The sequence below is a fragment of the Bos grunniens genome, chromosome 7 (genome assembly GCF_055505025.1).
Source record: "Bos grunniens cultivar Pamir isolate PY7600 chromosome 7, Bosgru_T2T1.0, whole genome shotgun sequence".
Lineage (NCBI taxonomy): Eukaryota > Metazoa > Chordata > Mammalia > Artiodactyla > Bovidae > Bos > Bos grunniens.
This window is the reverse complement of record NC_141171.1, coordinates 38,748,891-38,773,829: the sequence shown is the minus strand read 5'-3', so window position 1 is coordinate 38,773,829 and position 24,939 is coordinate 38,748,891. Positions and strand designations below refer to the sequence as shown.

General features: G+C 37.4%; 1 protein-coding gene across 32 annotated transcripts in view; it reads right to left on the bottom strand.

The window, feature by feature from the left end:
- The window catches only part of NSD1 (nuclear receptor binding SET domain protein 1), a 154,539-nt gene that overhangs the window by 33,491 nt on the left and 96,109 nt on the right, over positions 1 to 24,939 (bottom strand). For 26 of the 32 annotated variants that reach the window (XR_015167238.1, XM_086410889.1, XM_086410878.1 and 23 more), the window contains 7 exons: positions 24,796 to 24,905; positions 17,252 to 17,327; positions 14,842 to 14,960; positions 13,762 to 13,905; positions 10,716 to 10,839; positions 4,522 to 4,722; positions 2,600 to 2,779 (listed from right to left, as the gene is read on the bottom strand). Coding sequence is in view for 25 of the 32 variants with exons in the window: in XM_086410889.1 (XP_086267015.1) it covers positions 2,600 to 2,779; positions 4,522 to 4,722; positions 10,716 to 10,839; positions 13,762 to 13,905; positions 14,842 to 14,960; positions 17,252 to 17,327; positions 24,796 to 24,905 (954 nt within the window). In the remaining 7 variants the exon portion in view is untranslated. Of the gene's footprint in view, positions 1 to 2,599; positions 2,780 to 4,521; positions 4,723 to 10,715; positions 10,840 to 13,761; positions 13,906 to 14,007; positions 14,160 to 14,841; positions 14,961 to 17,251; positions 17,328 to 24,795; positions 24,906 to 24,939 lie in introns of all 32 variants that reach the window. The other 6 variants (XR_015167240.1, XR_015167241.1, XR_015167239.1 and 3 more) reach the window with 3 other exon arrangements.

The window sequence follows — 24,939 nt, the reverse complement described above, 5'->3', positions numbered from 1 at the left end:
AATAAGGAAATAAATATTTTTAAAAACTAAATAAATAAAATCAAGGATACTGTTACGTGAAACTTCCATGTTTTTACTGCAAGTGGGTAAGTGACACAGAACACAGTTACTGCTTTTACTTGTACAGTTTAGAACCACCACCTGGATTTGTGTTAAGGTGTTGGTAGTTTTACTACTGGCTATATACCACTAGTGCAAATGTCAACAAAGTAAAAAAGGCAAGTAACATCTAGGAATTATTATGAAAAGAGCTATGATGTCATGAAGGCTTCTGAACGTGTCTCTGGGTCCTCTCCACTTCCCAAGGATTCATGGCTCACATTTTCAGAGCCACTGCTACAGCTACTATGTTTTCTTGGGTACTCATTACTATGCCACAACTTAAGACTGCCATCACATAGAAACCACACTACTTTTGAAACCATCTCATACTACTTATGTAATTAAAAACAGTCTAGTGCTAAAGCTGTTTTATCTCCCCATTTTCATGAAACATGGAAAAGTTTTGGAGCCTGCATTTCAGCCTCTCAGACAGATGTCTATTTTCATTCTAAGAGACAAGACAATCACAAAGCTAACATGTCTAAAACCAAATCCAGCACAATCCTTTGTGCAGTAAAATATCCATAACTACATAAAAATTCCATTTCTACCCGAATGATTGCATTTAATACTCTGTTTATTCTATATTAGCACCATAACTTAAGGATGTATTGATGCAAACCCTAGTCATGTTACATAAATCTTAAGAGCAACAACAACAAAGTCCTGATTGACCATTTTCCATTACATAAAGCAGTCATAAAACTTTTTTTGGCTTTAGCACTCTTTAGTACATACAAATTTTTTCAAAAGGGATGCTAATTCAAATACAAATGCTGACTCTTAAAAATTAATCCCTCAGAATGTTTGCAACCAGTCAAATTTTCATGCAATTGTATCACCAGTAAGTAGATCTTAAGAAATAGAAAAGTCAAGAAAATTGTTTCCCTCAAATTACTAACCAACAAATATTAGTCAATTTGAGAAGGAAATAAAAAAACTAGATAAAAGGATGTTGGTACCACCCTCAACACTAAAAATTAGTAGAGTAATATCCTTAAAAGTTTTAGAAAAAGAACAAGTGGCCAACAATCTTATAGTAGCCCAATGTATGCTTCTAGAACAGAGGTAAAAGTTGAACAGTCTCAAGCAGAGAAACGCAGGCCTCCTGGGTGCTTCTCAGAAGTCTGGCCAACTAAGAGAAAAATTGAAATAAGGAATTCAGAACTATAAGCACCACAGTAAACAGACTGGTGGAGTACTAAATATTCCAGTTAATGTAACTAGCAAAAATCAGGCTGTGTTTAAGAAGGAAAATATTGATTCTGCTCTAAATTAGAAGTAAGTATGTTTTAAGTAGGGGATGTAGGGGAGATACAGATAAAGGCATATAACTTATTCTTCCTTCATAGAAAACTTTATAGAAACTAATATATGTTGTAGTGAGGAAATATTTAACAGAAGTTCATAAATTCTTTTACTTTCCCCTTATTTATTCCCTTTTAAATATAAAATTGATTTTAAAAAACCACACACAATCACGTAACACCATCTTCTAGAGCTATTTCTATCCAAACTTCTGCCCCTTCTACTTACTTATATGCACCTCTGTCTGGAGTGTTATGACCTAATATTAAGCAATGTTTTTTTCTGATATAGGACTTGGGGCTATTTAGGGTTTTTAAAATTTCTTATTTACTTCCAATTTATTTTTTACTCGCCTCCACCTTTACTGAGATATAATTAACATATAATATTGTGTACATTTAAAATGAACAACATATATGTACTTGATATGTATATATACTGTGAAAAGATTACCACAATAATATGAGGTAACACATTCAATACCTCACGGACTTCCCTGGTGGTGTGGGGTTAAGAATCCACTTGCCAGCGCCAGGGATGCAGGTGTGATCCCTGGTTCAGGAAGATTCCACATGTCGCGGGCCAACTAAGCCCCATGTGCCACAACTACTGAAGCCTGTGTGCTCTAGAGTCTGCACGCTGCAACTGTTGAGCCTGTGCTCCACAACAAGAGAAGCCACTGCACCACAAGAGAGCGCAGCATGCAGCAACAAAGACCCAGCACAGCCAAAAATTAAAAACACCTCAAACAGTTACAATTTTAATCAGTGTGTCTGTGTGAATTTAAGATCTGATCTCCCAGCAACTTTCAAAAATATAGTATCATTAACTATAGTCACACACACACACACAAAAACTATAGTCACAATATTGTACATTATATCCCCTAAATTTATTCATTTGACAACAATCTCAAATTTTCCAAGAATGACTTTGTTTTTCTCTTAATCTTTTTAATTGTTTCAACTGTTTATCATTTTGTTAAAATTAAATCATTATTCAAAATAACAAAAAAAAAACTTCTCCCTATTAGGGAACAAAACCACTATACTGTTATCAGTAATTCAGGACATCATTTCCCAATATAGTTTCTAGTGGCAATGGAAGAAAACTATATATTTGTTGCAATTTAACACTGCTAAATTAATCTCTCTTTACACTATCCATACATCAACAAGTTAAGTCTTACCTTCAGAGCACACAAAACACCAGCTAACATTAACATGCTCATGATTTCGGCAGCCACGCCTAGGGGTAAAGTGATTAGGGCAGATGATGCTATTGGATGCAAGGATCTTTGACCCAGCAGCCAGGCAAAAGTCATTGGCATGGTATGCCACTGGGCAGCGGACACAGCGCATCAGTCGACCTAAAAATACAAGAAGCAGAAAAACCAGGGAGGGACAAAAGAAAAAGAGATTAAGTATAAAGACAATGTGAGTGTAAGTATAAAAGCAATGTTATTCAAGTCTATTTGCTAGCACTGGGAAAATGACACAAACAAATGGAAGCACTACTAGGTCAAGAGATCTTAAACACTCAATTCTCTGTGAAAAAGCTGAGATGGGAACCATACAACAAACAGCCTTAAGGAGTCAAAGACACCACAACAGTAAGCAAGCCTGCTTCAGCAAGGATAAGCCGTACTCAAACCGCTGTCCTGACTCTTTGGAAAATGGAATCAGCTGCAGACTAAACAGTGGTGGTACGTGTGTATATGATCAGACTAAAAGACCAGATAGTAGAAACATTAATGGTTGCTTTTGTTGACTTTTACTCTGTGATTCTTTTAGATGAATGAACCTCTCTACCTCAAACCCACTTGAGATATATCTTCTAACGTACTTTACCAACTAAAAACCATTACCAAGTCACCTGAATGCAATCTGCAATAGCAAATGAGAAGGGGAAAGTAGCTGATGGTTAAATTGCAACTTTGGTATCTACAGGGCCAGGAAATCATCTACAGAAGGTACTGCCAGTCTGCTTAAAAGAAAAGCCAACACTGCTGCATTTTTCCTGCTCAGTCCCCATAGGGAGAAGGGAGGCTCTTTGGGCAAATAAGGATTTAATAGTAGAGACACTATGTTTGACTTTCAGTGAAATCAGTAAGAGACCCACTATTACTAAGCAGAAAGAATTTAGACACTTGAGTTTACCTGTGCCCACATATAGTTTGGAAAGCTCAGCTCTCAGCCTAAGTATGACAGACTAAAAAATTTTCAGGATAGGAATTTCCATTTTCAAAAATAAAACCAATCAGCACAAAATAAATTCTGCCCTATATCATGTCCGAATGATATCACATCTGGTAGCCACAGATACAGGGCCCACAGGAGAAGAATACATTTTATTCTAATGGAGGAGGACATCCAGCAGAGGGAACTCCCTACCAGTCCAGTGGTTAGGACACTGCACGTTCAGTACCCAGGGCACACGTTCAATCCCTGGTTGGGAAACTAAGATCCCACAAGCTGCATGGTGCAGTCAAAACATGTAAGATATCCAGCAGAACACCTTTGCAAACTAAATGTCACTTGAGTTCCAAATATTTACTGGGCTTCCCTGGTGGCACAGTGGATAAAAATTCACCTGCCAATGTAAGGGAAAGATTTGATCCCTAGTTCTGGGAAGATTCTAAATGCCAGGGAACAACTAAGCCCACGTTCCACAACTACTGAGGCTGCACTCTGGAGGATACGAGCTGCAACCGCTGAGCCTATGTGCCACAACTACTGACATCCATGCACCTAGAGCCTGGGCTCTGCAACAAGAGAAGCCACTGCAATGAAAAGCCTGTGCACTGAAATGAAGAGCAGACCCTGCTTGTCACAACTAGAGATATCTGTGCAAAGCCAACGAAGACCCAGCACAGCCATAAATATATAAATATTTTAAAGCTACTACGTAATGCCAGGGCTCCAAAAAGCACATGTAAAAATGTGGTGGCTGCTAGACTTGTCTATTATTCTCTGACCTCTCACGGTAGATGCTGGTACGCTAACAAAAGCTAGACGCCATGAAGATAGATAATAGATTCCATCTGGAAACATCCACTGCCAACAAAGCTGAGGTTCTGTAATTAGATTGGCCCACACAAGAAACACATACCTTTAGACGCAGAAACACTGGCTGGATTGGCAGCATGGCAGGTAGTACATATGTGGAGGGAACACCGGAAGCCCTTGTTCTGCATCACGGTGGGTGGGTACTTCTGGACGCACTCTTCATGGTAAAACTTTCCACATAAGGGCAGAAGGCACCTTTTCACATCTTCCCCACTCTGCTTGCATACAAAACAGGTATGTATTCCTAGGAAACAGAAAGAAAACAAATTAATATAAAACACGAGGATTCACTCAATGCTAACCCATTAGGTGGAGAGTTAGTGAGTACACAATTACACATGAAATTCCAGCATGGGGTGGGGATGGAAGGTTGCCCACACCACAAAGCAACTCTCGGACACCAGCTGGTATCCTGCAGTTCAACTCAATTCTGACACTATCAACTTGGAGGTAGTATCAGATTCCTCAGGTTAAATAAGGGCTCAGTCCTATAAGACTGTCCTCCACATCCACTCTTTCAGACACCAGTTTTAAGACAAGGTTGTCATCTGCACTTCTGACCAACTGGCTATAAATCAAATGCTGGGTTCGATTACCTTGCTCAGGTGGCTCATAGAACTCAGAGAATCATTTTACTTACTAGATCATCAGTTTACTAAAAAAGAATATAATTCAGGAACAGCTAGATAAAAGAAATACACAGAACAAGGTATGGGGAAAGGGCTCAGAGCTTCCAGGCTCTCTCTAGGCATGTCACATTCCCCTAATCTCTATGTGTTCACCAACCCAGAAGCTCTCCAAACCCCATGCTTTTGAGGTTCAATGGAGGCCACATTACTTAGGCATGATTGATTAGATCACAGGCAACTGAGGACTAATCCAACCTCTAGCACTCTCCCCTCCAAAAAAGTCAGGGGGAGATGGATCCCTTTAATCATACGATTGGTTCTCCTGGCAATCAGCTCCCATCCTTTAGGTAGATCCAAAAGTCATCTCATTAACATTAAAAAAAAAAAAGGACAAACATCTTTATAGCTCTCATCACTTAGGAAATTTCAAGTGTTTTAGGACCTCTGTACCAGAAACTGGACAAAGACCAAATATGTATTTATTTAAAATCATAATATCACAGTAAAGAACGTTTTAAGACTGGTCAGGATGACAACGTGAACCCACTGAACAATCTTAGTGTTATTATTAAGTAGAAATTTTAATACACACTTGCTGAAGTGATGTAACAGGAAGTATACATCCCCCACAAAGTACTCTTGCCAAAAGAAAGCTGACCTGACCTAACCCAGCCTCCAGATCTAACTACATGTTTCTGGGAAATATGGAGGATAGATGAACAAATTAAAAAGATACATTAAGGATATATCAACCAAATTTAGAATATGGAAAACTTAGCAGACAAAGGTGCTGTTCCAAGAAATAAAGAATACTAAAAATGGGTGAAGGGCTCCTGAAATATGTGCAGGTATTTGGGTCCAGCTATAAGGTTCGTCATGTAGGGGTGACAGGTAAGGTATGGTTTAGCACAGGTGCAACAGGGAAAGCACAGGTGCATACTAAGCACTTAAAATGGGACTAGTCCAAACTGAGATGTGTAGTCAGTGTCAATACACACTGGAGCTTGAAGACCTGGCAAGCAAAAAAGAATGGAAAAAATTTCAGTCATTTCCATATTAACACATTATTGACTGAAGACAATGTAACACCATGGGCATTACCTTCTGCAAAAATTCCCCAGTCAATAATGTGTTAATTATATTTTTTAATATACTGGACTAAATAAAACATATACTTCTCTTGTGGAAAAAAAAATCAGGTGAGGGGAATGGTACTGTTGTAGACTAAGAGAAATTCAAGAGATGAATTTTTTTTTATCAAAAAATACAATACAGGGACCTTATTTGGATCTCGATTCAAAACACTATATAACAATATATTCAAAGACAAAGTGGGAAAATCTGAAAGTGGGATTGAGTAGCTGAAGACACACAGGAGTTACTGTTTATACTGGATATTATTTAAGTTTAAAAAAAAATATGCTAGTTACATATATTTTGAGTAAAATGAGGCCAAATGTTGTAATTACTGAAGCTAAGTGATGAGTACATTCAATCTTTTATACCTTTATCTTTTATAGTTTTCTCTCTACTTCTGTGTATGTCTGAGGAATTCTGTAATAAAAAATTTAAGACAGAAAAAAAAAATCTACCTCTCTCTGAGAAGCAGCATAATATAAGGGAAACAGCCCAGGTTTGAGAGGCAAGACAGACTTGAACATGAAGCCTGCTTTTGGCACTTGCTGGAAATAGGAACATATTAAAATTACCCACTTAAAATCTTTATAAATAGTGATATCACCCAAATAATAATGATTTTATGAAAAAAATCTTAAATAAGTATTTGAAAAGAAGCTATCTACTTGCCTGATGTTGAATAACTGGCAGCCAATACTGAAGTGGAGTAACCTAAGTTATGGTGTGTTCATCCTACTACAGGAAAACAGGGTGAGCCAAGTAAGAAATGACTCCTTTATGCTTACTCTATTCACCTTTACTTAAACTAGGGTAAAATTTTCTTCATTCAAAAATAATAACCTTGGATTTCCCTATGGTCCAGTGGTTAAGAATGTGCCTGCCAATGCAAGAGACATGGATTCGATCCCTAGTCTGTAAGATTCCACATAATGCAGACCAACTAAGCCCGTGCTCTAGAGCCAGAGAGCTGCAACTGCTGAAGCCCACAAGCCCGAGAGTCCGAGCTCTACAGTAAGAGGAATCATGGCAAGGAGAAGCCCATGCACCACACCCAGATGCCCACTCGCAGCAACCAAAGAAAGCCTACACGCAGCAACGAAGATCCAGCGCAGCCAATAATAAATAAATAAATAAAACATCTCTCTTACCTCACATAATACATAAAAAACTTAATTCAACATAGACTATAGACCTAAATGTGAAACCTAAAATTATAAAACTTTTCAGAACAAAATCTTTTTAACACTGTGTTTAGCAAGATTTCTTAACCAAAAAAAGAAAAAAGATTTAATCAATTAAAACAAAAATTTCATAAACTAACCTCAACATTAAAGAAAAAACCAAACCCAATTTTAAAAAAGCTTTGAGCATTCTTTCTTCCTCAAGACAGAAAACTAAGCACATAAAAAGATGTGCAATATCATCCATCATGAAATGCACATTAAAACCACAGTGAAATACCTCTACTCATCTGTCAAATGGCTAAATTAAAAAGACTGACACTACCAAGTGTTGACGAAGATACGGCAGAATTAAAACTCTCACACATTGCTGATGTGAAGCAAAATGGTACAAGGACTGAATGTTTCTTAAAAAGTAAAGCTGACCGTATAAACCACCATTCTGCTCTTAGATAAATATACAACAAAATGCATGCATTCAAAGGATACACAGTTCTTTGTTTAAAATAGCCTGACCTGAGATCTATCCAAAGGTACATCAATAGATGAGTGGATAAACAAACTGCTATATCCAAACAATGGAACACCACTGGCAATAAAAAGGAATGAATTCTCAATACCAACAACAGTGTTGTTGACTCTCAAGATAACTACAACAGAGGGATGGTTTCAAAGGTGTGTACACACACACACATGAAAAACTTATCAAAATATACACTTTGTGTAGTTTACTATACACCAATTAAACCTCAATAACACTATTTTAAGAAAGAATGAATTACTGATACATACATCAACACACATGAGTCTCATTATGGTGAGCTGGACACAAACTCTAAAAAAACGTAAATCTAATGTGCTATGAACAGAAAGCAGATCACTGTTAACCTGAAATGGATGATGGGGGTGAAGGGGTGAGGTGCAAAAAGACTGACTGGATCTGATCACAAGGAAAGTTTCTGGCATCATGGCAATGTTCTAAATCTTCACTGTGGTCATGGTCGCATGGGTGTATACATTTTATCAAACCTATCAAAACATGTATTTAAAAGAAGCACATTTTATAGTAGGCAAATTGAACTTCAATAAAGATGATTTTTAGCTAGCATATGATCCTGAAATCCCATTCCTGGGCATTATCCAGAGAAAAACAAGGTTCAAAAGGACACATGAACCCCAGTGTTCACTGCAGCACTGTTTACAAGTCGAGATACGGAATCAACCTAAATATCTATAGACAAACAGATGAAGATGTGGTACCTCTATAAAATGGAATATTACTCAACCATTAAAAAAGAATGAAACACTGCCATTTGCAGCAACATGGATGGACCCAGAGACTGTCACACTGAGTAAACTAAGTCAGATAGAGACAAACAAATACAGTATGATAGTGTTTATACACAGAATCTTGAAAAAAATACAAGTGAATTTATTTACACAACAGACTCATAGACTTAAGAGAAAAAAACTTATGGTTACCAGTGGGGTAGGGATAATTAGAGAGTTTGAGATAGACATGTATAGAGTACAATATCTGAAATACATAACCAACAAGGACCTACTGTATAGTATAGGGAACTCTGCTCAATACTTGTAACCTAAATGGGAAAAGAATTTTAAAAAAATAGATACAAGTGAATCACTGTGCTGTACACCTGAAACTAATACAACATTGTTAGTCAACTACACTCCAATATAAAATGAAAGTTAAAACAAAATTAGAAAAAAAAAAAAAAAAAAAGATCTTTCTAACAAGATAAGGATAACAGAGATATGCACATACCTAAAATTTGTTTCTAAATTTCATTTACAGGGCTAGATGGCACCATATGGCACAAAATGATCAAAAGCCCAACTATGCAGAAGGCAAAATTACCCCACAACTATCTTGTCTTCCAACTTTTGTTCCTATACTGCTGAAAGTGGTGGCAGAAAGATGAAACAACTCAATCTGACATAGCCATCTACTTACAGACACCAGTTAATTCTGTCTCTTATTTTCCACAAGGGCTAGTCTAAACCTATACTCTTTCCTTCAAGTTACAAAGTTACAAAACCTTCCCCACCACTCTCACCATGTCAAGGAAAATGTCTGTCTTCCTCATAATTACACTGTACATTCCTCTTTAATCTTTTCATCTCTTCAAGACTATCCTCTCCTGTCTCTGTGACTGTACTCCATCAATAATTTCCCCTCCTATTATGGAAATTTATTTCCCTACATAATTCTCAACCTTCATTCTACTAAAGATGTTCTTCCTCCTGACCCTAAAACATCCTACCTTCAGCTCCTTTTCTCAATGAAGTTAAGTTTCTGTAACACACAGTGTACACTGCTACCCATTCATCTTTCAGTCTGGTTCAGTAAGGCACTCTCTCTTGCTTCCAAAAACAGATCTCCTTTTCACTCCAGAACCTCCTTGGTCTATCTGACATGTCTGCCTCTCTACGGATATTCTTTTTTGACTAGTTCCTCAGTAGCCACATTTAAGTGGATATCTCCAGGTACTGTTATTAGCCCTCTTCTCATACTACAGATGCTTTCTATTTGCATGACATCATGCACACCTACAGTTTTAACGACTTATAAGATCTTTATTATCAGCCCTATTTTCATACTGTAACATCTCATAATGCTGAAAAAAGAGCCATCTCTTTAGCACAGCTGTGGGGTCTCATCTGACCACTCCTACTTACTGACCCGATATATATATCTTGTAACTCTCACAAAACAGCTTTCTCATTTTTTTGTTAAACAATTTGTGCACTTTGTTAATTATACATTAATAAAATTGTTTAAGTTCACAAATAATCATGAAGTGAATACATTTCTTACCAGTCAGATCAAGAAACATAAAATATCAGTAACCCAGAAGTCCTCCTCATCACTCCCTATGCCTCACCTCCTCCCTAGAACTCCAAACATACTGAACTATGTTATCTATTCCCCAAATAGTTTACATGTTATTTACTGGACCTTCCATCCTTCTCCTCCACAGACCAATTTCTATTTCTCTCTTTAAGCCAAACTCAGACACCTTCTTCCCTGGCACTATGCATCTTCATCACACAGCACTTTAATGTTCACAACACTGTTTGCATTACGTGATGCTACACATTCATTATTCACTTTGAGTTCTTTGGAGGGCAAAGACCACAGAGCACCTATCTCTGTGTCTGTAGGAATTAGTTAAGTATTACCACAAAAAAAGTGTCTCTAATAAACAATTTTTTCCTAAAAAACTTAAAGCTCAAAACTTCCCTGGAAGAAGACCTATCTACTTTACCTGTGCGACATTCATTGCAGATAAACTTTCCTCTGGGCATTTCAGTTAATCCAAGGCACTCCAAGTGGAAAGCCCCACAGCACTGAGCCTCACATAATAGCAGCTCACCCAGTTTCTCACAGTTCTGTTAGGAAAAAGAAAACAGATCTGTCTATAGAGAAAGGTTTTAAAAATCCCAAGCAGAAAGTCTTCATTAAAGCAAAAATTAAGAAGCAGCTCTGGCAGAAACAAAAAATACCACCATTCATTCAGCTAGTATTTAATTACCTCCTTTATGCCAGAAACAACAAGGTCCTGGCTCCCATCATTCTTACATTCTAAGGATACGAAGATACAAGTAAATGAATAAACAAAAATATCAGAAAATAAGTATCTGGGTAGAATTCAAATAGCAAATTTGGACTAAGTGGTTAGGATTGGCCTCTTAGACTGGCCTCTGAATAAGTCAGCCATGTGATATGAAGAGACCAAAATGACAGAAAGTACAGAAAGCCCACAGATAAGAAAAACCATTGCATGCTTATGAATCACAAAGTCAACATCATTGGACAAAAGCAAACAAAAGTTAGAAGTGGTAGAAATGAGAAAAAGACAAACAAGAGCCTGGCTGTGTGGTCTTATAGATTATTGCACAGAGTTTCAGATTTTATTATAGTTACAAAGGTGTGTCATTATAATGAGAGCTATACCAAGGGAAGGTTGAAGTTAGGTATTTATCTAAGCACAGGTCCCTATGACTACATGAAAAATTAATTGAAGGGGGGAAGCAGAGATAATCAAAGAGGCTACTGCAATCATTCAAGCAAGAAATACTGCCCAGTTGGGTTGGGGTCACAACAGTCCAGAAGGGCTCTGGTTGACATCTGAACAACCCTTGAGATACATCAAGAACCGTATGAGAGAGATCACCTTTCTAAATTAATCTCATCTAAAACAGGGTGTGAATGATGATAGAATCTTAGGAAATAAAAATCTGACTTTGTTGCTTTGAAAACATTTAAAGAGTTATTAAAATCCTGGAAATTCCCAATATTTGTTACACCTTTGAATATTTTCCCCCATAGTGATTTTCCACTTGTTTCCCTATAGTAATATCAGCAGAAAAATGCTAAACATGAAAAAAGTCTTATACTTATTTTGTAAGACAAGAAAAAGGGAAAGATGGCTAGGCAAGTCTAATATTTTCAAGAACCGAAAGAAACAGAACAGGTCTTGGCCACCTAACATCAAAGTTTAAATAAGCAAGCAAAGAGAAAAGCTTTGGGAATAAAGGGCTAGAGACAGCCAGGAATTAAAAGGGGAACCGCAAAAGATCCTGAGCCAGTATCACGTTTGGCCCTCCCATCATCTACTATTCATACAAATCCACCTTCATCACTCAAACAGGAAAACTTCAAGTATACTATGTACTGAAGAATAGATTTTTCAAATTAACCATATATTACAGACTAATCCTTTAATTGGGATGACCATGTAATTCATCTTTCCAATTGGGACACCAGAACATGAAAGAAGGTGCTGTCAATAAATAAGTTATACAAGCACAACAGACTGAAACAAAGACTGATCCAAACAAACCAGGACCACAGGGTCATGATACCTTATATTATATGACAATTTTGGTGGGCTTAAGTCTCTGAGGACTAACACCACGAGCAGGACTGAATATAATCAACAAGAGACAAACTGAGTTGAAATTATATTGGCCATAATAATAATATTTTATACCTGGAGTAGTTTTATTTTTTAGAAGTTTCAATTAGGAAAAAAGACACTAATATTTTCAACTTTCTATATGCAAGTTTTAATGCATTTACAAGGGTAAATTAAGACTGTGAAAAGAGAAAATATTACCAAAGCATCCATTTAATTGACTCTATTCCCAAGTAAGATAAAGGCATTTGACATTATAGCATCACATTTCACAGAAAAGCAAGACAACATAGCAGTTAAGGCTCAAATCCAGGCAATATGGGTTTGAATCCTAGCTTCACAAAGTGACTACAAGCAAGCTATTTAACACCCAGTGCCTCAATTTCCTTATACAGTGTATTAAAAAACAAAGACATCACTTTGCCAACAAAGGTCCATATAGTCAAAGCTATGGTCTTTCCAGTAGTCATGTACGGATGTGAGAGCTGGACCATAAAGAAGGCTGAGCGCTAAAGAATTGATGCTTTTGAATTATGGTGCCAGAGAAGACTCTTGAGAGTCCCTTGGACTGCAAGGACTCAATCCTACAAAAAATCTATCCTGAATATTCACTGGAAGTACTGATGCTGAAGCTCCAATACTTTGACCATTTGATGTGAAGAGCTGACTCACTGGAAAAGACCCTGATGCTGGGAAAGACTGAAGGCAAAAAGAGAAGAGGGCAGCAGAGGAAGAGATGGTTGGATGGCATCACTGACTCAATGGACATGAATTTGAGCAAACTCTGGGAGACAGTGAAGGATACTGCAGTCTGTATGCTACAGTTGATGGGGTTGGAAATAGTCGGAGATGGCGTGGCAACTGAACAACAAAAATGACGATAACAAAATCTTATGAGATTGTTATGATACCTAAATGATGCAGTATTCAAAAAGTGAATGTAAAAACACTTAACATATAACAAAAACACTGTATGCTTATTAAACAGAAATACAAACTGTAGGTTCGCTAAAGTAGTAATAACTACTTACGCAAACAAAACAAAACAGACCAAGAAGATCTCAAAGTGACAATTCTCCTTGAAAAATTCCCTAGAAACCCAAAGATTCTTACACCATGAGTGCAGCAAAATTACCTCTGGCTGAGCAACCACAGAGTCTCTGCCACCTCAGATCTAACTTTATGTTATCTACCCAGGGACAACACTTATTTTACTTCTCTTTTTGTGGGGAGAGAGCAGAGTTAAAGCCTTAAAGAAGATAAGTAATTCCACTGGAATCATCGCAGAAAATTTTTATTCTAACCATGACTAAGTCATCAAGAGATGGGAGACAACGATTTCTCTTAAAAGATAAGCATGCAATCAAAATGCAAGTTGGCAAACATTCTCTACCTGACAGACATTCTCCTTGAGTGCGGCTCCACCTCCTCGTTCCCCCTGCAGCTTTTTAGATGCAGGCATTCCATGGTCGTTTTCTACACCCTCCTCAACAGTCTCCTTGGGGCTTGCAGCTGTCCTGTGTGTCATCAGTTCTCCCTTGCAGAGAAAAAAATAACATCCCACATCTGTATTATTGATGTCTCCGCCATTTGACCCCCTCCCTCTGGGCTGCTATTTGTCTATCCATTAAGCACTTACAGATGTTCAGCCAATCACGCGGGCGGACTGCATGCAATGTTAGTTCTAACCCTGCTGTGATTGGGCGGGTAGTGGGCGCCTCATGCCCTGCCACTAACTGCTCTGAGGCTGTTCCACTGGAACTTTTTGAGCTGTTCCATTTTAAGGTTTCACTAAGGGAGAGAAAACATTCTTAAGTTTATTTGATTACTTATTTGTCCTTCCAAGATCAGTATTTCCTAAATAATGCCCCCCTTGGGCATTCTATTCATATTGTCCTGGAAAGAAATGCTCTGCACCATGTGTGATGCTGACCTGACTTGTTCTAATTCTCTCTTAACCTGAATTGGAAAGTGAGGGATAGCATCAATGACTTCAGTGATGCTCTGTAAGGAAATGGCTTTAAACTTCTGTTTCCTAAAAGTCACCATTTACAAACATTACTCTAAATTAAGTAGTTGGCAGTTTCAATATATAAGCAAATGAGTTTTTCCCTTAATTGTAGCAGTCTCAACGTTTAAAGGGCAATATCCAAGTTCATTTGGATCATGTATTTTCTTGGTATTGGTGCTCTCTGGTTTTAGAACAATTTTACTTCATGATGAAACAAATTATGTATTTCATCTGACATTTAGAGCATGAGGTGTGATCTTTTAAAAAGGTCATGCCCACAGGTACCATATGTGTTTTGACTTACTTCTACTAGAATCAGGTTCTCCTTTTCTCCAGTATTCCTTATCACTACTAACAATAGAATACTATTTTCAGGTAAACTCAAGGGAAAGAGGGGTGTGGACTCTACTGTGAAAAGAAGCTTCACTATGGAAGGTCAAAAGATGAAGAACTGAGTAATACCTCAGAGTTTGGAGTTTCTTTTGATGAGATGTCATTTTTCACTTTTTTACAATGCAACTTGGCTGTAGCATGCCTCTGTCGTTTTCGCTTCCTTGGTTTATCAAACAGCTTGGTGGTGCCTAGGATAGGACAACAGGTGTTACCTGATGGCTGATAATGTACATGTCTAAGAACTTCTAATCTCGACTAAAGATATCTCCTAGAATTATGGAATGTCAAGAGTGAAAACCAACCTTAATTTTAATTCTCTGACTTTGTAGATGAGGAAAACAGGGGAAGAGAAAAAAAAAAGAGACTTACCCATTAGTATATATGTAGCTGGGGAAATGGCTATACACATACATATATATGTATGTATGAAGTGAAGTCGCTCAGTCGTGTCTGACTCTTTGCGACCCCATGGACTGTAGCCTACCAGGTTCCCCATCCATTGGATTTTCCAGGTAAGAATACTGGAGTGGGTTGCCATTTCCTTCTCCAGAGGATCTTCCTGACCCAGGGATCGAACCTGGGTCTCCCACATTGTAGGCAGACGCTTTAGCATCTGAGGTACAGGGAAGTATGTATGTATGGGTGTATATATATGTTCTGTTTCATACAGATTAAACAGTAAATGTATAGATTATTAAAGCAATTTCATTTTATATGATTGATATGAAAGACTTTCTAATTCCAGAAAGGACTTTAATATCATTCAGATAGGGAGGAAATGCATTTAGTAGTCAGGTAAAGATAACTAAAACCAGGCCTCCAAGATTAAAGACAATAAAGTATATCACTCTCTGAGTTAAGGATTAAGATAAAAAATTGAAATACATAAGATGTGGCTTACAGGAGGAGAGAAGAACACCTCCCTACCCCAACCAATACATCTATCAGCCAAAAGGATATATTCATGCAGCGGTATTATAACCTTGACCATCCAACAGGGTAAAATAAATGCCTAGTCTGACATATTTAGAAAATGGTCTAGACTCTCCTTCAATTTATATTCTACATATTTCAACTTTCTGTTATAGAAACATTAGGAGGACTCTAAAGAGGTATTTTGTAAAATGTTCCTGGATATTTAGGCTAGATACCAATGTGAAGGTTGGACTTTGGAAGACTGCTTTAGGGTTCTCTTCTTGAACTGCCTGATCGAGATGGAGAAGCTCTGCTATCAAAGTAGCTGTCAGACTAGACTAAAAAGGAAGAGTCAATATGGTAGCAGAATAAAGGTTCAAATTTCTCACAATGAAAACACTTAAATGAAACTTACAAAGGATTACGTATGGGCAGTAGATTTTACAAAAAGCCGAAGTACAAGTGTATATGGAAAGAGCAGATATCATTTTGAAGGTACTTTTTGTTTTAAATCAAAGAAACAAATTCACCACCCTATATTATAGCTGCATACAGGGTTAAAATAAGTTAATATACTGCTAAACTTACTTGCTGAAAAACTTAATAATCACAGATCACATTTACAGAAGTGTACACTGAAGACCACAAAAAATACAATCTCCCCATAATACCTTTTGCTGATAGACCATATCTGATGTACTGTGCTCAAATATAGGCTAATATTTCAGGGATGACACATTAATACATGGCACTGGCAGACAACATGATCAAAGGGGTAGAAAGAATTCGAATGGAGAAAAAAGAAAATACAGAGTGGATAACGAGACAGTAGTGTGGCAATAACTTTGGTCAGATTTGAATATCCCAACTCTGCCAGCCTCTTTCATCTTCATGTTTCTTCTACAAATAGGGATAATATAGATAATATCCCAATTCTTGTAATGCTTTAGACTGATTAATGATAACAGTCCTTAAGCAAAGAACCTGGTAGATACTATAACTATTATTATTTCATCTGTTATTGAATGAAGCACTGTCAATTCTTCCTGTGGGCAGAAACAAGGTGACCAAACAGAAGTTCCAGGAAATAGATTTAAATTTAATCCAGAAGATTCCCAAGGCCTTAGGATGCAACTATAATAGACTAGGCTCAAATGTTTAAATTCTTCTCTGACCAAGGTCACGGGTGTGATAAAAGAATATAAGACTATAAAAGACTTAAGATGATTTGCAATTTCCCCTTAACTCAAATTCTCTATTTCTATTCTACAGAAATAAGAACTGAATCAAAGCCAAGAAAGTAATGAATGATGCAGTATAGAGAATTATCTAGTAAGAATAGGAACTGATTTTTCTCTGCTATTCCTAACATTTCCTTAACGCTAATATAATTCTAATAACATTTAACTAATTTCAACATAAAGATGGAAATGCATACAATTTCCTAGTGTTATTTGAAGCACATATTGAGCAAACAAGTCTTAGAACTTGCAATCTCACTGTTCTCATTAGCCAACTTCACAGTTATGTCTGTAATACACTTTTTAAATCTCAAGATACTCACCTCCACCAAACTCTTTAGAACGAGGTGCAGCACATGATTCATTAATGTCATTCTCCAAGTGACCAGCTTCATAACACTGTAAATAAGTAAAGTGCATCATGTTTTACACAGGAGTAGAAATTAAATCCTTTACATTATGTGCCAAAAGTGGGACTGCCTATTGACATAGATATAGAATCTTAGGTATTTTGGACAATTAAAGGAACAGTACAATAATAAAGAAACTTTGTGAGTAAAAGCATCAGATTTTTTAAATGCTCTAAAACTCAGGAACATCACATGGGGCAGACAGGCACTGGCTGGGCGGGACACACACACAGGACACTGGTGTACTCAGAGATTTCCAGTGTTTAGAGCATATGCAGAACACTGTTCTAATTGAAGTGGGAGTGAAAAAGTATGTACTCATATACCCACCAGCTCAATTCTATTCCACGCCACCCTGTTTTTAAAAATCTACCTTCCTAATATTATACTTACGGCCACTGGATTTTACAGACTTATTTACTTGGTGAAATCTAAACATAAAGTTTGTATCATGGAAAGTCCTTCTAATTCAAGTTGCTGTACATTAAGAAATATAAATTAAAACAACACAGAAACTAAAAACAAAACACTTAAAATATTGTGAATTCCCTGGCAGTCTAGTGGTTGGGACTCCATGCTTTCACTGCCAAGGGCCCCTGGTTGGGGAACTATTAATAGGATTCCGCAAGCCATGCAGCATGGCCAAAAAAAAAAAAAAAAAGCCAACCTTAAACATTAAGAATAATTTACTATGCATTTTATTCCCCTACTACTAATGCCTGTATCAATTAGTTCTATTCCAAGAAAATGTCTTCTCCTACAAGAATAATGTTCTTCATCATGACTGTAAAAATTTAGTGGCCACAAAAGCAAATTTAACAGATGTTATTCTTGCTATGAAGTTCCCAGAGTTTGAGGTCAAAACAACATAAAATGCAGCTGTGAATTTCTGAACGCTTCTTATATACATTAATAAACTATAAGAATATAACTTTCGTCATGTTCAGTGCAAATCAGTCTTATAAAGTCAAATAAAATCAAAGAGCTAATGTTAGGTATCTAGTTAAAAGGAATAAAACACCAATAGAGAAACACATAAAAGAGATTACATAATTTAAAGAAAATTACCATTTATATTACTTTGATAATTGATTTATACTTCGTTTTTTAACACTAACCCAAAAGTTGTGGTACAAAAAAAATCAGAATGTTCCCAAAACTATAGTCAGAGAACAATACAGAAAATATTCTCATGTCTGATATCAACAACTTTGTTAAGTTAAAATATAAATAACAAGGTACATACACACAAATCACACTATGTGAATAAAAATCCATTTGCTCTGCTTGTAATAAAAAAGACCACAGAACTCTGTAAGTGCCTTAGAGAGTACATGAAAGATTCCATTTATTTTATGTGTAGCCTGGTATGGATATGTATTAAGTCAGTGCACTCTTAAGGTACCAATACCACAATAGACTACCTCTTTCTCTGAGCCACCGACTGATCCATTTATAGGAAAGATGTGGCCTGCCTGTTAAGCCATGACGTAGTCCCAAGATTGAGCTGAATCATGGTTTCAACCTGATGGTTTCAAAATACAGTTTGGAGTAGCCAGGAATTTAACTGTGAAGTTGACTAGGTCAGACAGTAGAATTGACTTAGAGGTCACTTTTCTCCAGAGTCTGGGTCTAACCATCACCAACAATTCTAATTTTCACTTGTTCTAACACCAAACCTGATTCCTATCTCCCTACCAAAAAACTAAAAATTCAACAGTGACAGGGTCATTAATTATATTTAATGCTTAAAGAAACCAAAAATATGAAAAATAATTGGATAGCAATAGAGGTTTTTAACTAATGGTACTAAAACAATTGGATATGCACTTCAAAACTCCATCTCAAAAAATGAAGATCTACCCTGGAGAAAGAAATGGCAACCCACTCCAGTATTCCTGCCTGGGAAATCCAAAGACGAGAGGAGCCTGGTGGGCTACAGTCCATGGTGTTGCAAAGAGCTGGACATGACTTAAGGACTAAACAACAACAGCTTCAAACAAAATGACCTCATGGGCTTCACTTCCCAAGTGGGATTTTTGGATGTGAGTGGCTTGTACCTCCTCATTCAACAGGTCATCGTCTGCATATTCTTTTTTTATTTTGGGGTTTTCAACCTCTTTTTTTAATTAATATTTTAATTGAAGTATAGTTGATTTACAAATGTTGTATTAATTTCAAGTATATAGCAAAGTGATTCAGTTGTATACAACACATAACTTTTTTCAGAATCTTTTCCCTTATAGGTTATTAGTAATACAAAATATTGAGTTGAGTTCCCTGTGCTATACAGTAGGTCTTTGTTGGCTATCTATTTTATATATGGTAGTGTGTATATGTTAATCGTAAACTCCTAATTTATCCCTCCCTCTCCTTTCCCCCTTGGTAACTATAAGTTTATTTTCTTTGTCTCTGCGTCTGTTTGTTTTTTATATGTTCATTTGTATCATTTTTTTTTAGATTGCACATATAAGTGATATCATATGATATTTGTCTTTCTCTTGTTTACTTCACTTAGTATCATCATCTCTAGGTCCAAGCATGCTGCTGCAAATGGCACTGTTTCATTCTATAATCTGCAGTTTTCATTCAACACACTAGCTCCGGCTTCTCAATACACCTGCAGGAGCTCAGGCAAAACAATGCAGACACTTACTGGTGTGGGGCTGAGAGAATCAAAGTGGACCCTGGGGTCTGAGTTAAAGTGACCACTGACCCAGATAAGGACTCTTCTTCCAGGCATCATGTTGCTGGTCAATGGAGGTCCCAGGATCCCCTTCATTCTTATTCAAACTATAGAGATGAATCCCCGAACCTTCCCCTGAGACCATGTGTATGAGTATGAGTGAGTGAAGGAATGAGTGTATGACATCAGAAAAAGATGACTGTCTTAGCCTCTCAGAGCAGGACATGCTCAACCCAGGTAGAAGAATTTGAAAAAGACCGTGTCCCGGCAGATTCATGTCAATGTACGGCAAAACCAATGCAATATTGTAAAGTAAATAAATAAATAAATAAAACTAAAAAAAGAAAAAGAAAAAAAAGACTGTTTCCCATTTCGATTATTGACGGCACCCGCTCTGCCTTCCTTGGAACTGGGCAAGACTGAAGTCCTACTGCAATGGAACCTCCAACTTTTATCGGTCTTTCTCTCTGGACAAGACATTGAAGAGCATGGGGGCTACCAATTTTCCTGGGACTTCCCCCAGATCTCCTCAGAGGCCTGTTGACCCAGAGGACAACACCAAGCATGCCCAGGAGCAGGGGTACCTTCAGGAAGACCAGGGGCAAGAAGTGGATGCTGCCCAGCAGGGACCTGTGGGGGAACACGGTGACAGGAAATGAGTTGCTCCAGGCCCCCTCCTCCCAGCTCTCTGGGTGCCTGGGTCCTGGTTCCAATAACCTACATGAGGGTCAGCCTGGGACCCTACGGTAACAATGGACTTCACTCCCCCAGACTCTCCTTCATTTCTCACTGTTCATACCCTTGCTGCTCTACTGAGCAGGAAAGGACTAGTGTCCTCATAAGAAGAGCTTAGAACATAGACACACAAAGGGGAAACCACGTGATGCCCACAGGGAGGAAGACGGACGTCTACAAGCTACGGAGAGAGACCTTAGAAGAAAGGAATTCTGCTGAAACCTTGATCCCAGACTCTGGCCTCCAGAGTTGTGCAAAAATTAATGTTGTGTAAGCCGCCTGGCCTGTGTTGCTTTGTCATGGCAGCCAAATTAATACAAGTATTATCCCTTATTCTTCACTCTTCACAGAAATCTATTGAATAAAGTCATTAATCAATTATTTTTTTTTAAAAAATGAAGATCTACACATAAAATCAAAATCATAAAATCCCTAAAGAAATCATAACAAGTACATCTTTGTGTTGATGTGGTAAGCAAAGATTTCTTAAAATAAACACAAAATATAAATCATAAAAAAAAACTTTAAAAATTCCTTTTCATGAAAGATACAACTTAAAAATGAACAGGCAACCATCAGACTGGGAAAAAATATTTACAGTATATATACCTGACAACAGACTCATATTCCAAATACAAAAAGTACTTCTAAAAAGGCAACTATAAAAAAGCTGAACAGCCCAACCAAAAATATGTGTGCTTGAATAGTTGTTATGGACAGTAAGCACATAATAAGGGGCTCAAAATCATTAGTCACTAGAGAATACAAATTAAAACCATAATTAGGTATCATTTCATATCCACTACAATGGCTAAACTTTAAAAAGACCAGTAAACAAAACGCTGTTAAAGATGTGGAGCAATCAGAACTTTGATATACCACTGGTGGGAATGTGAAGTTGCACAAGCACTTTGGAGAAGTGTTTGGCATTTTATTTAAAAGGAAAACATTTATGGGCCAGCATTCCCAACCCTAAGTATTTACAACACCAAGGAAAATGAAAATATGTGTATACAAAAAGATTCTGAGTATATTCATATCAGCCTTATGATTAATAGCCCCAAAATGAAAACACAAATGTGCCTCAACAGGAAAAACGACAAGCAAACTGTACTTGAACTACTACCCAGCAATAAAAGGAAATGAACTACTGAAATAGCAACTTTGTGGATGGATCTCAAATAAGTGTGTTGAATAAAAGTAGCCAGCTAACAAAAACAAAACAAAATATATGACATTTAAGAACAAGCAAAACTGGATTTCCCTGATGGTCTGGGGGTTAAGAATCTGCCTGCTAATACAGGGGACACAAGTTCGATCCCTACTCCAGAAAGATTCCACAGACCACGAGGCAACGAGGCCCATTTGCGACAACTACTGAGGCTGTAATCTGCAACTATGGAAGTCCATGCATTAGAGAGCCCATATTCTGCAACAAGAGAAGCCATCACAGGAGGCCTGCACACCACAACCAGAGAAAGCCCACCTGCAGCAATGACGACCCAGCGCAACCAAAACTTTAAGAACAAGCAAAACTAACCTATGGTAACAGAAGTTAGAAAGTTTTGCCTCTCGAAGAGACGAGAATGGATAATTAATGAAAGGGGGCACAAGAGAACTTCTGGGGGTAGTGGATTTATATAGCATACTTAGTTTGGCTGGTACTTACATGGTATATTCAACTGTCTATCAACTGACATCAAACAATTAAGATCTGTGCATTTTATTGGTGTAAATTAAATCTCAAGAGTTCTGGGACACATTCGCTTATTAAAATTAAGTGTATTAACTATATCAGCATCCAAGGTGGAACAGTGGAAAAAGGATCCACCAGGAAATGCAGAAGAACACTGGTTTGATCCTTGGGTCAGGAAGATCCCCTGGAGTAGAAAATGGCAACCCACTCCAGTATTCTTGCCTGGGAAATCCAATGAACAGAAGAGCCTGGCAGGCTACAGTCCATAGGATCACAAAGAGAAGGACACAACTGAGCAAGTGAGCACACACACACACACATCAACTAAACCATGTGTTTTCTGCCCCCTGAAGTAGAAGTGAGGACTCTTTTAACCACTGGACAGCCAAGGAAGTTCCAACTAAATCATGCTTTTTATCCTCTTAAATTTCAGATTAGAAACCTACTTTGGACAGAGCAAGGTTACACAGATTAACTTTTTTAAAATACAATTTTAAAGGTCTCCATTTACAGTTATTATACAACAAATTAACACTATTTTTTAAGTAACACAGTCTCAAAACCTCAAAACTGAGGATTCGAATTTCATCTTATTTCTTCAAATCATTAACTTAGGTATGTCAAATATAGCTCCGTAGAGCTTCCCAGATGGCAGCAGTGGTAAAGAACCTGCCTGTCAAGGCAGGAGATGTAAGAGACACAGGTTCAATCCCTGGGTCGGGAAGACCAACCCCCTGGAGAAGGAAATGGTAACCCACTCCAGTATTCCTGCTTGGAGAATCCCATGGACAGAGGAACCTAGTAGGCTGCACTGCATAGGGTCACACAGAGTTGGACATGACTGAAGCAGCTTAGCACAAAATGGGAGGAGGGGATCATTCACTTAACTCGCCTGAATTCTTACTTGCTTTTGATATTTGCAGTGCCGCACTTCTAGCAGTAAGACAACAGGCCTCCCATGACTCACCTATTAAATCTATCATCTGACTGCAAAAGTCACTTCCATGCTCAACTGAATCCCAGTTTCCCTGGCCCTTTTCCAACAATCTTGCAAAGTGGCTATGATTTGAATAATACAAGTCAGGAGAGAAAGCACTGCAGGAGATGTTCTCAGCCTTACTAGAGTATAAGGAACAACAAGAGGTAGTGAGTTGGAGACATATTGTCACTGAAGGTTGCACAAACTGCAGAGAAAATGCAGAGGGCAGGAGATGAACCTAAGAAAAACTGAAAAGTCCATGTCACATAAGATTGCTTTGAGAAGAAAAACTAAAGTACATAAAATGACTTTTTAAAATAATATATTAATAAAAATACAAATAAACTTTACATTTACTGGTGGGTGACTAACAAAAACAAGGGGACTTAATATAGGATTAAAGATTAGAAGTTTGCCAGGGCTAAGAAAAGAATTCCAGAAACTCAATTTATTTATGACTTGATTACAATCTTACATTTTTTCTTTAAGGAAAAAGAATGTCTAAAAACAGGAAATCTGGCGGTTTCCCTGGTGGTCCAGTGGTTAAGAATCTCCTTGCAGTGCAGGGGATGCAAGTTCGATTTCTGGTCAGAGAACTAAGATCCTACATGCCACAGAGCAATGGACGCCATAAGCACTGAGCCCAAGTGCAAACACTAGAGAGTCTGTCCACCATAATGAAAGATCCTGTGTGCCATAACTATTGTAAGACCAAATGCAACCAAATAAATATATATATATATTTAAAAACAGGAAATCTGTGCATCCTACAACTGAAACTTTAACATATACTTTTTCCTCAAATACAAAAAGAACAGGATATATCCTAAGAAATCAATATCCAGTTATCATCCATTATAGAATTAGAAAATAATTTTCTATTTCTAACTACTATAGAATTATGCCTTCTTGGCTAATGGGAACCAAGTTCACAAAACTGAAGATGAAATGTTTCTGCCTGGAATATAGTTGAACAGGGTCTTCTCTGAGGTATTACGCAGACAGTGAATGCAATGGCATTAACTTACAGTGGCTTGTAGAGACAGAAGTGAAGTAGAAATCAGGTAAGAGGTTTTGAGCCCAGAAGAGAGATTACAACAAATGCAAACTTTACTCAATTGTAAAGGCTTTTTTCATTTTCATTTGAAAAGAAAATCTAAAACCAACAGGTACATATGTCCATGCAAATGCAAAATGGTCTTTTAATGTAGAATCACTCAGATCAACCATATATATTCTGACATTCTAGAATTTCTATGTACATGTGCATTGATGTTATAGGTATTACTAAAAGATTTGTTTTTAAAATCCCCTATTTCCTGGATGCAACCCTATTTTAGAATTGACTAAAATTAACATACCTTTTTAGTAAGGCCAAGATCCCCTTTCTTGGGCATAAATCCAGGGTCTAAATCATTGGATTCAAGAAGTTTCTTAGTTGGTTTTCTCTGACGCTTACTTTCATAATTTCCTGAAATGCATGTATCTTTTCATTAGATGATTTA